The following is a 15,347-nucleotide window of genomic DNA, read 5'->3' as shown; positions in this document are numbered from 1 at the left end:
TAATAGAAAAAGGCTCCAGATCAAGGATTTGGCTCTTGGAGTTTTTGGTAACGCAGCTCTTCGGAGAGGGCCCTGGAGGCGGAACTATGGGCCCGGGTGCTCTTATAAGCCCTCGTAGAGCATACGCATCGATCACGTCGGTGAGCAGGTTTGTACCTTATAGGAAATATTCTGATCCCGATTAGAGAGAAATTTTCCCCGAAAATAGAATCACCTAGGGCCCTAGTAAGTGTTTGTCACATCAATCCCGAGCTTATTTTTGCACTTTCCAGCGGTACACTTGATGGCATGAACCCTCACATGTACCTCAACAGAAGCTTCGCAAAGCACCGGAATACAAAAAAAAGGTTGACCCTACGGTCCTGGATCAACTTGCGGGTGAACCTGTGAATCCCCCTTGCGATATCGTGGGACCGAATATATCCCAGGCCTGTCTCCAAGAAACTATCGATTACGAGTGATACCGGATGAGGCGCTCAATCCTGCCACGTTCTAGAGTACTCTACTCCTCAAACCAATACGGGAAGGCTCGATGAGCACCCAGAGCACACTAGCGAACCGAAAACTCAAGTTGTAATATCGGTGATAAGACCCTGGGGCGTAAGAATAGGGTCTCGGATTGACTCCATGATCTAAGCAGCCGTAACAACAAAGATCATGACAATATGCTCATTCGCGAGCTCAAGAATGAAAGTAGGTAGGCACTGGAACTGGTATCAACCAGAGCGGGTGTTCTTTCCCCATGACCTCAATAAACAAATGGAGAGCTTTCTACTCGCGTCTCTGCGCCAAGAATGGGTACCTCTTTTGGAATAGCACCCCCGAACCCATAAAAACCATGGTGTTCGAGCGGTTCGAAAGACTATGCCAGTGGCGCAAGCTACCGGTGCGGTATCCTGTGCGGGTAATAGTATCACACATATGACAATGGCTCTTGGGAGAAATTGGACTTGCTCCTTTCTGGCAGCAAAATTTCTAAAATCGAACCATTGTTTGGACTACATCAAGGACTCTATGGCGCAACATACTCTTATGGGTAGTAGTGAGGAAATAAAGTAGCATGTAATGCTTGAAAGAGTCATTCGGTGTCAGGGTTGAAGAATATTGCTATCACGGTTGGTAATATTTATTCCAAATCAGGTGCCCATTCTTGGCGCGGAGAACACAAGCGCTCTCTGGAAAATCTTTTTCTCTCGTTCGGGTTGGTTCCCCCGCTAAGGGAGGAAAAGTTCGTAGGCAAAAAGAAGGAAAGCGGGCCGTAGGAAATTTAGTTCGGTGGAGGGGGAGAATTGTTGACAATAAAATGACGATCCTGGGCCTTACCTACAGTGGGTGGAGAAAAAAGGGAATTTCGTCCACACAATCATCTCGCCCCGAATCACTGTTCTGTCAACCTTTTCAATACAGTCAGTACTATACCATGCATTTCACAACGAACCTCTCAGATATGATACCATCTGCCGGGAAATATATCATGCCATCAAGAAAGTGAAAGAGTTACTTCACCTTTTCATCCATCGTGAAGTGGTGAAGAAAAATTCAAAAGATAAAGTGAAAAGAGGAAAGATAAATCTAATGAACTGTTGAAATCTTCTTTTTTTTTTTACACTCAGAAAGGATTTCTGTGTGTTGGTCTGCCCTTGCCTGAAAGTGATGTGTTTTGAGTGGTAAATTGCGCCAAGAATTCTAAGTAAATCACCAAAACCCTTTCCCTAGGTCTCAGTCCATCTTTAAAAAGTATCATATCCAGGAGCTTCAAGTTAGATTTATTTGGATTATTTGAGGGATAAGGGGACTGTGAGTATTTTGCTGTTGTTATGTGAAACCTTGGATAGTGGTCTACCGGTACGTCTCGGTTAAGGATGGTATCCTAAAGGTATGCACAAGAATGCGTGGTGCCGGTTCGTACTGTATGATACTACTGGTATTGTCTCCTGTTCTCGCACTGTGACTGACTGGTGGTGCGCCGCACACCTTTTCGCCAGCAACCCCAATAATGATTAGGCAAGATTTTCTCCTTCCAGAGTGAAATCTTGTGCCCTCGCCGAACAGGATCGTAGTGATGTACTTGTACTGTACCAGTACGATATCCACTCACCATTTTCGAGATTCGATTGAAAGTGATCCGTGGTATGATATGACAAGGACTTACCTATTATTGTTTGTTGACATCTGATCTGTGGAGGGGTTATTGTTTGTTTACCTTCTACTCCAGTGTCCTGGACGTTACCGTGACTACCGACAATAACCACAGAGGCACGAACCTCCCGAAAGTACTAGTACCGGTACACGTACTACCGGTAGTACTGGTACTGAGCAAGACATTCTGAAGTGCAGAGATGCGAGAAAGCAATTATGCGACACGACACTCAATTTCCAGGGCACATTCCCAGCTTGCATAAAAACGTGTCTTGTTGCCGTGGCAACACGTAGATAAGCTCTCCCCCTGCATCTAACCCTGAACCATCAGAGAACCGTAGCGGCGGGCGGGGGAAGGGTGAAAAGAAGAAAAGGAGCCTAACCAAACAAACAATACCGGTACACACTTCTAAACCCCCATCCCTCGGATAATTTATTCTTTATCGTACCTATTTCGCACCCTTCCCCTCTCGGTTTGAAGATTGTTGTTCTGTTACGGAAAGAGGGAAAGAAAGAGAGACAATCAATCAAGAAGTTTGCATCTCATCATGCCTTCGCGATTATCGGCGAGCAACGGCTCGTCTCCAGACCCACTTTCGCAATCGACCGGCCCAACCATCTCCTCTACTCCCCAAACAAAGCGAGGCCCCAAAAGGAGGAGGACTACGGTCATATCGACACCTTCGAAGGTTACCACGACGACCACTAGCTCACCGTGGCGATTCCGTGTTGTTGTTGAGGCTGAGAGGGATGTCGATGAGGACGATGATGTCGATGTGACCTTGTCACGGGGAAGGAAGACACAGACGAGAACTACAACCACAAAGATACCTCTCAGGGGATTGAGTCCTGAACCAGTACGGACAGGACGAGAAAAGAAGAAGTCTACCCCGGCGAGAGCAAGAGCAGGGAGTCGTAGTCCTAGTAAGCCTGCTACGAGGAGATCTCCAGCCGCAGAAAATACACCGGCACCAAAGAAGGCCCCAAGAGCAAGAAGAAAGGCTGCTCCTGTGATACTGGTAGAGGAGGAGGGGTGTGAAGGGAATGGGGCAGAGGAGGAGACTCCAGCACCTCAAATTCGAGAGGTGGGAAAACCAGCTGAGGTGAGAAATATACTTTTTCCTATGGTCATTCGTTACTCTGAAGCAATTGTTTCTTCACCTGGCTATGCGCGCGGACACAAAGGCAATATCGTGAATGTTTCAAAGCCCCTCTTTTTTCTTTCTTAACCCCTTACATTGAGTCCTTCAATCTCGCACAAACTGCCTTTTTCCGAGGATACGCAAGTAACTTTCCTTGGTGTCTATCTCCGTACTGACAAACTTATCCTTAGGTACTGAAGAGATCTCCCCGGAAAGCGAGATCACCCGTCAAGCCTCGAGCGGCTCCAGCTCGCGCTACTCGTCGTAGTAACGCTACTGCCGGCCCCTCCCGTGCGGCAGCAGTGGAAGAGGAGGAGTCGGTTTCAAGCAATCGTAGTGCACTCTCTCGTGTAGACCCGAACACTCTACTTTCCCCTACGCCGCCTGTCATAGAGCCCTCAAAGCGTCTGACGAGGAGGTCTGCGAGAAATATCTCACCTGTTCCTCCCCCTTCTCCCATCCCAGCCGAGCTGGATACTGAGGACGAGGAGGCATCAATTGAGCAGAGTGAGGGGTTCTCACTCATCAGTGCACACAACCTGCTTCCGGACTTTCGTGATTCGTCATCACGTCATCACCAAACCTTACCTACGCAAGACGAGGAAGAAGAGGAGGAGGAGGGCGGAGACGATACCGACGTGGACATGGCATTACCCGACTTTACCTACATCGATACCGGAGCTTCCTACACTCCTCGGGTAGTTAAGAAACAAGGCCTACCCACTGAATCTCCAGAAGGGGAACTATTTGCCGGCGAGGCGGTTGGTATTGAGAGTTTCTATGGCGCACCTATCCCGCCAGGGCTCTTTCGTAGTTCACCTCCGCCAGAGTTTAGTCGAGAAATTAGTAGCCGGGACATGATCACTCCACACATTCCCGGAGCTGAGAAAACACCGCAGCTACCCCCCCGGTTACCCGACGGCGATTCCAGAAAGAAACGGATAAGGGAAACCCCCGGACTAGACAGTATCCTACGGGCGGGGGAAGACCTCCGGAGCTCTATGGGCACGGATAGTTCGCCCGGAATGGAAATGCGAAGTGAGCGCTTTGGTGGGGCTTTGGACGACGATGGCGAGGATGATCAGGTTATGTTGGTGGAGGAGGGTAGTCCGAGTGTTCGGGTTAGAAAAGAAGGGGAATTTAGCGGGGAGGCCATCAAGTATCCCCGTGTGGAGGAAGCCGCTTCTTCCAAGATAGCTACAACCGCTTCTCCTAGCGTGAGCGAGGTGTCTACGAAACGTACCGATCGGAAAGGGAAGGGCAAGGCTAAGGCCGCCGAGAAACGTCGGAGGTCTGATATTGACGATGCGGAATGGGGCCACGCCAAGACTGCTAAGAGTATCCGCCTAAATCGTTCCCCTGCCAAATCACCATCGAAATCTGTTCGATTTCAGTCTGGAGACCAAACACGAATATTGGAGGATATCTGGGCTCGGGAAAGGGAGGAAGTGCGGAAGCAGGCTGAAGAGGTCGGGGCAATCACGATTGACGCATCTCCTTCAAAGACAGTGTTGCTTGAGGAGAAGTGGCAGGAGGAACGGGAAGAGGTTAAGCGGCAGGCGCAGGATGCTGGCGCTATCACTATCGATACTACAATTTGGGAGCAATCTGGAACAGACGAGTCCAGTTTGAGTCTAGCAGGCCAAGATACAAAAGCGTTTGAGGAGAGCATTTACAATCGTATCAGAATGGACGAGGAGGCAGCTCCGGGGAAACTCTTCCCTGCATCGGCAATGAAGAAGTCACGGAACGAGCCGAGTTCAAGTGCTGGCTCAAGTTCAAGTACCGGTCGTAAGTATGGAATCGGAAGTAGCACCATCGGCATCCGTGGTGAAAGCGTCAGCTCCCGTAGCTCTCCCCCACCAACCGCTCCAACAACGATGTACCAACCATCAACACGAGAGCAAGCCATGGCCCAAATTTCCGCCGGCACCACCGCAACTCGCCCGACTACTGCCCCTTCAAACACTCCCAATACAAACTCTTCCAATACATCAAACATGCTCCCTCTAGACCTCATTCAACTCTCGTCTTCAGCACCAAACCCGGAATCATCCGGATGGACCCAAAACCACTGGAAGCTCCTCGAGACAATCCTCCACTCGCGTAAAACCGTCCCCCCGGCATCCTGGAAGCGCAGACTCCTGATATCGGTTGACGACCCGCCGAAATTATCGGCAGATGGCCTGTTGGAGGATGATGACGTCGAAATCGTACAAAGTCGTGAAGGGATGTGGTTGCGTCTTAGCACACGCGAGACTTATGCTGTCACTCGGTTTCTTAGGAAGAAGCAGGTCAAAATGGAGGGATGGGGGGAGAAGGTTGTTGCCGGGAAGGTTGGGGCAATAGTTCTAGCTGCAGTCAGGAGACGCAGGAGGGAGGAGAGGAGGGGCGGGAGGGAGCTGCGGGCTTGAGATAATTCATGCTTTTCTTGTGATTTCTCTATCTATTCTTTCATCTCGATATTTTCTTTTTCCGGGGAGCGAGTAAATGGGTATTGTATGATAGTGGTTTTTGTATTCTACGTTGTTTGCGGGTTGTAACTGTATTATAGTTTCGGATGGGGTTTGCTTTTCTGTGTTGTATTATACCTGCGAATTTTATTTAGGGATGAACCGGTTTTTTTGTGTCCGTCCCCCCGTTTTGATCAAGCGGGCAAGCGGATATGGCTTAGGGGCAAGTCAAAGTATATGGTAGTGCTATGACTGACTACTGCTCAAGCTATAATACTCTTGGGCACTGTGAGGACGAAAATGTGTCAGAGCGGTGTAATAACCCTATTTATGTCTCTTATCCTTTTTTTCTATCCTTTCCGCGCGCGAGAGCATAGACCCTCCGCTCGATCGCCCGCTTGCGTTTGGTCATGCACATGTATGTGTGCGAAGGCCCGGCCGAATTCCTTGCCTTCGCGATTGCTGTGCATCCCGTCTCTCATGGCACGACAATTATTATGATAATTATGATGTTAGGTGGGGGGGGTATTCTGAAGTTGATCAACAATTGGAGTAGAGCGTTGGCGTCCTGGAGGGCATGTGTGCTATGATACTCAAGGAGGTGAAGAAATCGGGAAACGAGAAGGAGACAGAACAGATCCCGAAGGCCAGATTTGGTATCATATGCATTTTGTTGATATCATACCAAAGGAGGAAGACAAAATCCCTCTTATAATATCATATCTTACCCTCCCTTCCAAGACGAGCAAAAACAAGCCAAGACAACAAGCGAAGTCGTGCTTCGAGTATCATAGCCAGGTCACACGAACAAGGGATTACACACAGAGCACTACATGAGCCCCTCCTAAATCCAGATCTCGAAGAAAAAATCCAGGACCGTGAATGAAAGGATCGGTGGATAAGCATACAGTATCATACGATGGGCAGCCCCCCCGACCGAATTATTGTGCCATCATAGCAACATAGCGTCGGGCAACCATCTACAAGTACTATGAGTATAAGTGTGCGCAAGCTTCTGGGATGAATGACATACATATCCTCTAGATTTAAAACCTCCTTTCCTCCTCCTGAGAGGGGAATTCTCCAGGAAATCGATGGGCAAACAATCACCCTTTTCTCGGGATGGGAATACTGGTACTATATATAACGCCGTGCGAGTATTATAGATATATAGATATTTGGATGGATGGGTAGGTATATTCTAGCGAAAACCAATTTGTCCAATTTCAACGGGACTAACTGGTAGTGCAGAGTGTTTAAAAGATCGGTTTTTCCCTCCCGGGTGTGATGAGCATCTGATGGGGGGAACCTCCCAAGGTAGGGTATGTACGGCGCTTATAGTCTTTGTGTTTTTTTTTTCTTTTTCTTTCCCCTGTATCTTTAAGGCGGAGAGGAAGCGAGTGATATGGGTTGGAAAAGCGTTGCTTGGAGAGGACCAAATCTCCGGGTCATCATAAATTGGTTCGCTGATAGCGGATGCTGGAGATCACCGTGGGGGCTGTGCGCTGGCGAGCCTGTGCCGGGAGTCTGTCGTTGAGCCTGGGCTCGTTCGGCGGGAATTGTGTGTCCGGCTTTGGGTCGGGTGCTTGGAGGTGTGAGGGAACCACGGCTAAGATTCGTAGCGAGTGATATCATGTGAGAAACCAGTCTATGATTCTTGAACTCCCGCGCTAAGCTCCCCGCATCCGTAAATACAGGCTCCAAGACCAAGGACAAACTAAATCTGAATCAAGTGAAAAAAAAAGGGAAAACACTCCCATTCAATCAACCCAGCTGAACGCCTAATACCCGATGCCAGATACCCAGCCCGCAAAAAATCCAAGAGCTACAAGTACAAAATCCCAACCCCCCCTTTTCATCTAAAATAGTAGCAAAAACTCACGAATTCCAAAGCGGGCGACAATCCTCCACGTCCCCCTCCCTCCCCAAAAATGTGCGAACCCGGCACTCAGCCTCCACCACGTACTCGGCCAACCAGGCAAACACCCACCTGGGCCCGGTGGTGGCCCACTTCCACTTCCTCACACACCAAAGCCCATTCATGGCCGATTCCCAATTTTGCGTCCACAGAAAACTCTGAGTGCACCACTGCTCAACAACGTATGCAAGCCCAATGCCCAAGAATATGCACGTGGTGAGTGTGCCCAGTAGCCAGCTATTTTCAATGTGGTAGGACTTGTAGTACGGCACGCCTTCAAAGTCGACGTACCCGCCGGCGCCGCCCCACATACTCGACTTGCAACGGCAGCTGTTGTATATGCCGAAAGTCTGCGCCACGATGATGTACACGAGCCAGCAGAAGTTTGTGAACTCGCAGAGGCGCAGGACCCATTGCGCCATTCTCCGTCCGGTGCCCGGGTGTAGGAATGCCCAAGCGGCCATCTCCAGGATCAGGCAACCGGTGGCGTTGAGACCGAAGATCATGTATCCGCCAGAGCGGCAGCCGAGGCCGACGGTGGGCGTATAGTAGCTGACAAAGAAGGCGCCGAGGCTGCAGGAGCAGACCATCAGGAAGGCAGCTACCATCTGCCATACCTCGCTGAGGTCGAATCCCACGAGGCCGGAGTAGGCTCCTGTAGTGGATAGTTCGTCGGTGTTTTCGTATATTGTCGACCAACCACGTCCCATGCCGTGCATGGCCTCCAGCGTTCGGAGGAATGAGTGGGCGACGCCATAATGCCAGCGGACGCGGCCTTGGCCCGCAAACTCTCCGAAAATGTCTGGATCCTCAACTCCCGGGAATATGCTGGGGGTGCGCTCAACGGCCTCGATTTCTCGGAGGTAGTTGTTCAGCTTGGCGCGGACATAGCGCGCATCCATCGGGTTTCTGTCCACGATTGTCGCGGCGATGAGAACCGGCAGCCAGGACATTAGTAGGCCCAGTGCGAGGTTATGGGCGGTTGAGTTCACACCGAGGTCCCCGAAAGCTTTGTTTATCGAGATGCCCATTGCCACCAGAAACCAGGCCAGCGATGCTAGAACTTGGACTGTTCCCCGACGGCGTTCCCGGCGGATGCTTGCGGCGACTCTAGCCCTCATTCGTTGGATTTCGCGCCTCCTATCGAATAGGCCAACTCGAAGGATAGTCTCTATGTGGCGTTCTTGTAGCTGCGTGTAGATATTGAGCTCGTATTGGTTAACCACGCTGAGGAGGTAAAAAGAGTCTCTCAACTCCGCGAAACTGCTTGGTGGTGGGGGGTACTGGTCTTTGTCGACGCTCATGTCAACCATAATAGCGCACTTCCTGGTAACCTTCATGTTCCAGAAAATACACATCATGGAAACGATAGGTGAGCCCACCCACCTGAATACAACAAACATGGTTTGTTTGAAGTTATTGCTCTCGAAGGGGGCCTGCAGAATCAGACCCACCAAAGGGAGCACCCATGTCGTGATTGTATCCGAGGCTTTTTCCCACTCGTAGTATTCTGGTGTTACACCGCAGTACTCCTCGCAGGCGGCAAACGTTACCAGGAATGCTGGATTTTTGCTATTTCGTGCCTGGCCCAGGGGACCTTTCACAGGACCGGTGTAGATATACTCGGATGGAAGGGAACCGTTCTTCGCTAGTTCCTTGATTTTTGCGCCGCATTGTGCAAAGTGGGTTTTCGCAGCTACAGGAACTGGGGTCGAAAGTAGAAGGAGGAGGAATAAAGCGAGTAAGAGAGGTTTTCCTGAGGGCACTAGCCGTAACAGTGAGCGAGGGGTGTCTGTGTTCGGGTGTTGAGGTCCCTGATGCGCGTTTCCCTAAATAAGCGTTGAATTCGCCTTCAATTTTATAGGAAGGTGGTGGCCAAGGCCCAAATGGGGATCGTAGACATGGAGACTCACCCGTGAACACTGACCTTCCAACCGCCCCCGACCCTCCGCCATTGAAAACTGAACGAGGCCCTTGGACTGCTGGTATGTGTACGGCACGAGCACTCTTAGGGCTTATCTAGACCTTCCGGTAAGAATGGCGAATGGCGCCAGTGATCACTCCCGGCCAGGTTTTTCTTCGCCAAGAGAAATGAGAAACGAGAGTGCACGGGTATTTATTGAGACTCGCTCAAATAGTAGTGAATCAGTGATGGTAGCGTAGTGTGCTGCTCTAAAGAGAGTAAGGGAAATACAATGTTTCCAGGGAAAAGAGGGAGTCTAAACTTTTTTATAAAGCTCCAGTTTGTGGCACTCCTTTATTGAGGGGTGCCTGGGATATTTATATTATCCTACCTTCGGGTCCTGTATCTCGAGTCACAGAATTTATTAGGGGTGAAACCAACCAATGGGCCAACTCCTCCCCCCCCTCCCAGCAGATTCCGAGCCGAAGGCCCCAATAAACAACCACGCACAATCGCAGTGCCCCTCCATCCCCCTCATCCCAATACTTGAGTACTGATGATGATATGAAAACCCTCTTATCACGGCCTCTCCCTTGGAGCTGCTTGCCCCAGGCCACAAGCACCCGAAAACGTGTGGGGTATACAGTATAGGCAGTACGGTAGGCATGAAGTTCCTAAACATGGGGATCAAAAGTTTGTATCGCGAATTGTATGTGCGCATCTGAGGGCTCGTACTAAATTCAGACTTAAAAAAAATTTCAGGTAGGAGTACAGTACACGTACTTGTGCCGAGCAGATACTTGTATTTCTTTAGTCCCTGTTTCGGGTACTTCTCGCCCGGGACAGGTACGGAAACTCACTCCAACACATACAAATTGGCTCGCCTCCTGTACCGCGCACCGCTACCAGCAACCAACGATGGGGTCTTATCACTTTTGTGCACCACGGGTACTTTGCTTGTGGGGTGCGGTACTCTTTATGATTTTTGTGTCACTTTCCACAAAGGGTACTTTTCCGTCGCCCCATTTCGACAAATGATCTGTTGAGCCTCATGGATTTCCGATTCCCCCCTATCAAGTGTACTCGTGACGTTGTGACGTTTGTGGAACTTGAAATGACCAGAGCCTCAGAATAGTGCTGAGAACTTGAGGCTGGGATGGTTGTAGCCAAGTTGCGAGAGGAAAAGAGTGAATCTGCCTCGCCGCGCACCGCGTTCGTAATATTATGTCAGCACTATAATCTTGCAACAGACCTATAACTTTTGGAGGACACGAATGCGATCTCTTGGATGATGTGGTATGCGAGGCTAAAGATGGATTGTGAGTGATAGTGGAGGGACGAATTTCCGCCGTGTCATGAGGCACCAGAAGGTTCCTCGATTGCTATTCCATGATATTTACTGTGGTGTCCAGTTTCCCTTCGCTAACCAGAATGCCATCCTCGTGGGCCCCTTTTCTTGCGAGACAGGGAGTACCGGTACGTGCCGGACTATTCTACGATATCAACCCATATACAAGTACTCGTACTTGTATCGTCTTGTTCACCTCAGGGTGCCACCGAACCGATTTTAGGTCTAGCAAGTAACACACATGTACTTGTATCTTTTGGGGGTGCCACTGCAAGGCTGTTTCGCTCGGATGGGTACCGAAACCGGAGTTCACCCGGAATCCCACCGCAGCGATATCGCACCGGAGTACTCGTACTGTAGCAATGCACGACATTCTACCCAGTCCATGACTCGATTGGGGCTAGAATAGGGCCAGGCCCACACTTGTTCCCTGCCTCGGGCCAATTTGGAGCCGTTTGCTCGAGTACCGGTGACATTGTCTATCATAGGAATCTCCGCTCTACAAGTAGTCAAATACTAAATACAGGTAATGTGCGGTGAAAAAATGCTCGTCCTATATGATATTAGGCAAATTTTTGAAAAAGCGCAAATGATACCGGTATGATAAGTCAACAGAAGGGATCTTAGGGGATGCTTTACTGATAGCCTCGGTTCCCCCGCCATGGCGCGAGAAGGGGAGAAGGGTGAAAGCTTCACCCCTGTTCACACCACCGAAATTCATTCCCACATGAAAGCCACAGCTCAAAGTCACATCTTTTTACCGATACTGGGGCAAATACCGGGTTCACACATGGTATGAACCACGGCTGCGAACTCGCCCTTCTCACCCTCTCGCACCGCACCTTACAGAACAAATTTGTGCAACTTTCCCGGGTGGTGAGTTTTACTACAGTACGGTACACAATTGTTTTAGTCACAAACAGTTTGATATAATAGTGGCTGACACAGAATGCAGAATAGGGCTTGCGGCGGCGCCTCAGAAATACCAAGCGTTGAAGTAGTTCCTTATTTGAATTGTTGCATAGAGCTGAAGCACTGCATCCGTCCTGATTGCACGGAGACGGTAAAGGGCCTTTGCACTTTTGGCATTGGATCTATTTGCTGGAAACCCGTGCCGGGCTTGCACGCACGTACCTGTTGCAGGTTCAGGGGAAGTGCTCCTAGAACGATTTAGAGTGGTACCGGTATTCCTGGTGGGCGTGGTGGTGGGAGGGGGACCTTAATTGATCGAAGGTACCGATACTCTACCATAGTATCCTCATGCCAGGCTGCCACTCGCGCCGCATGATACCTGGGGATATTGCTGCCCTCCGTATGGCTGTTTGAAACCGTGGGAGACCTAGATTTAGAATGCGTTAAATGCTAATATCGTGCGCTAGTGCAAGTACAGTTTATTGTTCAATCTTTTTCAAAATACCCCTCCTACTGGTCTACCAATACTCTTTTTATCAAAGGATGGAGTCCATGTAATTAAAGAGGAGCAGATTTTAGGTCGTTTTCCATCCCAAACTTTTCTCTAGAAACTTTGTCGTTGCTATGCCCTTTCATTGTTGGTTTTAGTCGTGGGAGGGTCGATTTCAGACGCCCGACACCGCATTACCGACAAAGGGGTGAAAAACCAACTGGTGGAATCAAGTGCAACTATTTGTGCCTCCACGCCATCTTTGGAATAGCTACTACGGGCCCATAGAAGGGACAAACAGGTGTCAATTCGTGGATCGGAGACACGAGAAATATGATACTATCACGGTGGCTTCGGACCCTACCTGTTGGTGGAGCAAGTTTTTGCACGATAACGTGAGCGGAGTCTCACTGCGGGTAAGGTGGATGGATCATATATGGTGCAATAATTCAGGGCTCGGTTGGATTCGCAATTGGTTGGTTCGACAATGCCTCGACTGGAGTCTTCGGCCAAATGCGCCTTTACAATTGAAAGAGAAAATATTAGCGAGCTGGCTGTTTCTTGGGACTGCTATTGTGATAGATCTCATATTGTACCGGTATTGGGAGTTTGGGATCGTGACTACCGTAGGATGCCCAGAGGTCGAGAGAAAGCTTGAATCGAAGGATAGAGAAGGGTTACCGGTAGAATTGGTACCCCCCGTATGTTACACCACAAAATTGGCGCAGTATGCCTCTAAGGTTACCCATATTTTGGCAGAGGGATGGCGATTGCTTAGTCCGGGGAATTGCAACTCACCAGTGCCTTGCCATTTTTGAACTCCCAGAGAAATGGCTTGTTGCTGTGCTACCGGTACGGTGGTACAGACATCCCGCTTCTAAGTCTTCATGATCTCGGAGGATTCCGGCGCCCTAAGCTGAGAACACTGACAGAATCAATGTCCCGTGGCTGGCCATGTGCCCCTCCTGGTATAGTTGATCCGAATCCAAAAGCATGTTTACGGCTGATAAACACCCGCACGCGGGATGCGAAGGGCTCACTTGGCGTTTTAGTTGTTGTCAATAGGAGAGAGAGACTACCGGTAGGTGAGATATTATGGAAACCGATAACGTGGGATGCTATCATAGCTACATGTAGACATCGTAGAGGCATACCTTAGCCCTAGGTAGTATCGCTTACTCAGAGAGTAGCTTGGGGGAATCATTGATCTGTTTCCCCTTCGAGAATTGATTCATCCTGATATTTTTTATATTACTGGATAGATTTAGCGTCGTGTTGGAGATATGATGATTTGTACTGCGCCAGGGAAGAAGGGGGTATGCGATTGTAGACCGGCCAGCTCATCTCTCCTGCTATCAATTTCGAGGAGTCCGTCAGCGCTGGAATTTTCAACCTCCCTTTTCTTCTCGAAGTGCAGCTTCCCGTAGCCTACCTTTCTTCTTTCAGATGTGGGCCTCACCTGTACTCAGATATGGACCAATCTAAGCCCTAAAGTGGAATGAGGATTTATTTTCCTTCTCCGGGAAAGCCGAGTGACAGACGGCTGACGGCAGATGAGTTTTGAGAAAGCAATAATGGACTAAGCTAGAGCTCAGGAAATCCACATAGGCGTTTTTCCACTGGATCAAATACGGTACCGAACGGCAACCTTTGCGGATATCTCGTAACTCCATTCCGATATCTCTGAACTAGCCGGAAAGACTGGAGTATACCGAAATATAAAAACATAAAGAAATAATCCTTATCCTTCCATAGATCAATCACTCATATCCGTTTTCCTCCGACCATGTCTATTCGGCTCTCCCGCATTCAACACTGTAGTTTTCTGCGTCGGACGGGTCCGTTGCCGGCCGCAGGCGTTGCCGGAGGCTCTCGGCCCTGCCGAACAACAGAAACCACAAGTATGACGAGAGCATGCCAAGCAGCACCTAGCGATCCCCAACAGACATCCGGGAAACTCGGCTTTACCTTCTAGGTAGGGCACCGTCAACATCATGACGATTCGTTGGATACTCTAGGGACTAGGCAGGAATGTTTTAAGTGAGGAGCACCACTTTGGTCTCGGCATTCCTATGGCTTTTCGAACGTTTGGGAACGGCGTGCTACGTACAGGACACCACTGATCCGGAACCTCCGATCCCCCCCCCATGAGCTGAAAAGCGAGGATATAATAGCAGGAGCGGCTACAGGCCCTCCGGCTCGGCCCGAAAATTGCCCGCAAATATACAGTGCAGCCCGGCCAGGTCGGAGTAAGGATAAGCTAGGCTTTGTACTGTACAAGTAGGCCCGGCTTTCCCGAAGCCTGCTGGCCTGATAGGTGTCTGGTGGTGTGTGGTCAGTCTTTCGGCATATGCTATGTGGCTGGTGAATATTCGCTAACTTGATGGGCAGCAGACTACCTCAGATACGCATAGATATGTCCAGACATCTCCTGTTAGTTTAGGATAAGGGCGCAGGAAGGGGGATATCGAAAAGCATTTTTCAATAAGTCTAAAAAGCATTCAGAGTAGTGTAGATGCTGAGAAACTTCCCACAACTCGGTATATTCCTAAAACGTAGATGAATCATTCGCATACTCCCAATCACTACCCGATTGTCTAGCTACCCCTTCCCACCGCCTGTGTGTCATTACACATTACAAACTGCAAATCTTCACAGCATGTTCTCTAAGAGCGCTCCATCCAGACGATTTCGTTTCGTATCGCAAACTGTTTCTCCGGTTTTTTTTATCCCGATCGCCACGTTGGATACAAACAATTTAGATGAGGATACAAGTCGCACTCTCCTCCAGGAATAAGTAGGAGAGCGTGTATATTACCTATCCACATCGATACAAACCCACCCCGAGAATTCCCCGAAAATCAGAGAAATCACGCCCGATCACTCGGAAACCCACAGAGATGATACCAGCGCATGATCTCCAGAAGCTGGATCAGGCGCCCGGGAAGACCGAGCAGCGCCCCCACGATCTAGTGGCTCCGAGTGTGAACTCAATATCGTATGAGAGCCACTTGAGGCATTGAGATCGGGTTTGGAAAACCC

At 49.6% G+C, this 15,347-nt stretch overlaps 2 protein-coding genes; one reads left to right on the top strand and one right to left on the bottom strand.

The window, feature by feature from the left end:
- Positions 1-2,687: 2,687 nt before the first annotated feature.
- On the top strand, positions 2,688-5,695 carry GSTUM_00010304001 (uncharacterized protein; the record flags this gene model as incomplete). The annotated part of the gene is made up of 2 exons (XM_002841203.1): positions 2,688-3,242; positions 3,473-5,695. 2 exons carry the CDS (start codon positions 2,688-2,690, stop codon positions 5,693-5,695), a joined length of 2,778 nt encoding a protein of 925 aa, XP_002841249.1.
- A 1,878-nt stretch (positions 5,696-7,573) lies between these two features.
- On the bottom strand, positions 7,574-9,607 carry GSTUM_00010303001 (uncharacterized protein; the record flags this gene model as incomplete). XM_002841202.2 has 2 exons in its annotated part: positions 7,574-9,481; positions 9,554-9,607. The coding sequence occupies 2 exons, from the start codon at positions 9,605-9,607 to the stop codon at positions 7,613-7,615; spliced, it is 1,923 nt and encodes a 640-aa protein (XP_002841248.1). The 3' UTR covers positions 7,574-7,612.
- Positions 9,608-15,347: the final 5,740 nt, after the last annotated feature.

This window comes from Tuber melanosporum (genome assembly GCF_000151645.1).
Source record: "Tuber melanosporum whole genome shotgun sequence assembly, scaffold_69, strain Mel28".
Taxonomy (NCBI): Eukaryota; Fungi; Ascomycota; class Pezizomycetes; order Pezizales; family Tuberaceae; genus Tuber; species Tuber melanosporum.
This window is presented reverse-complemented; position numbering and strand designations above follow the sequence as displayed.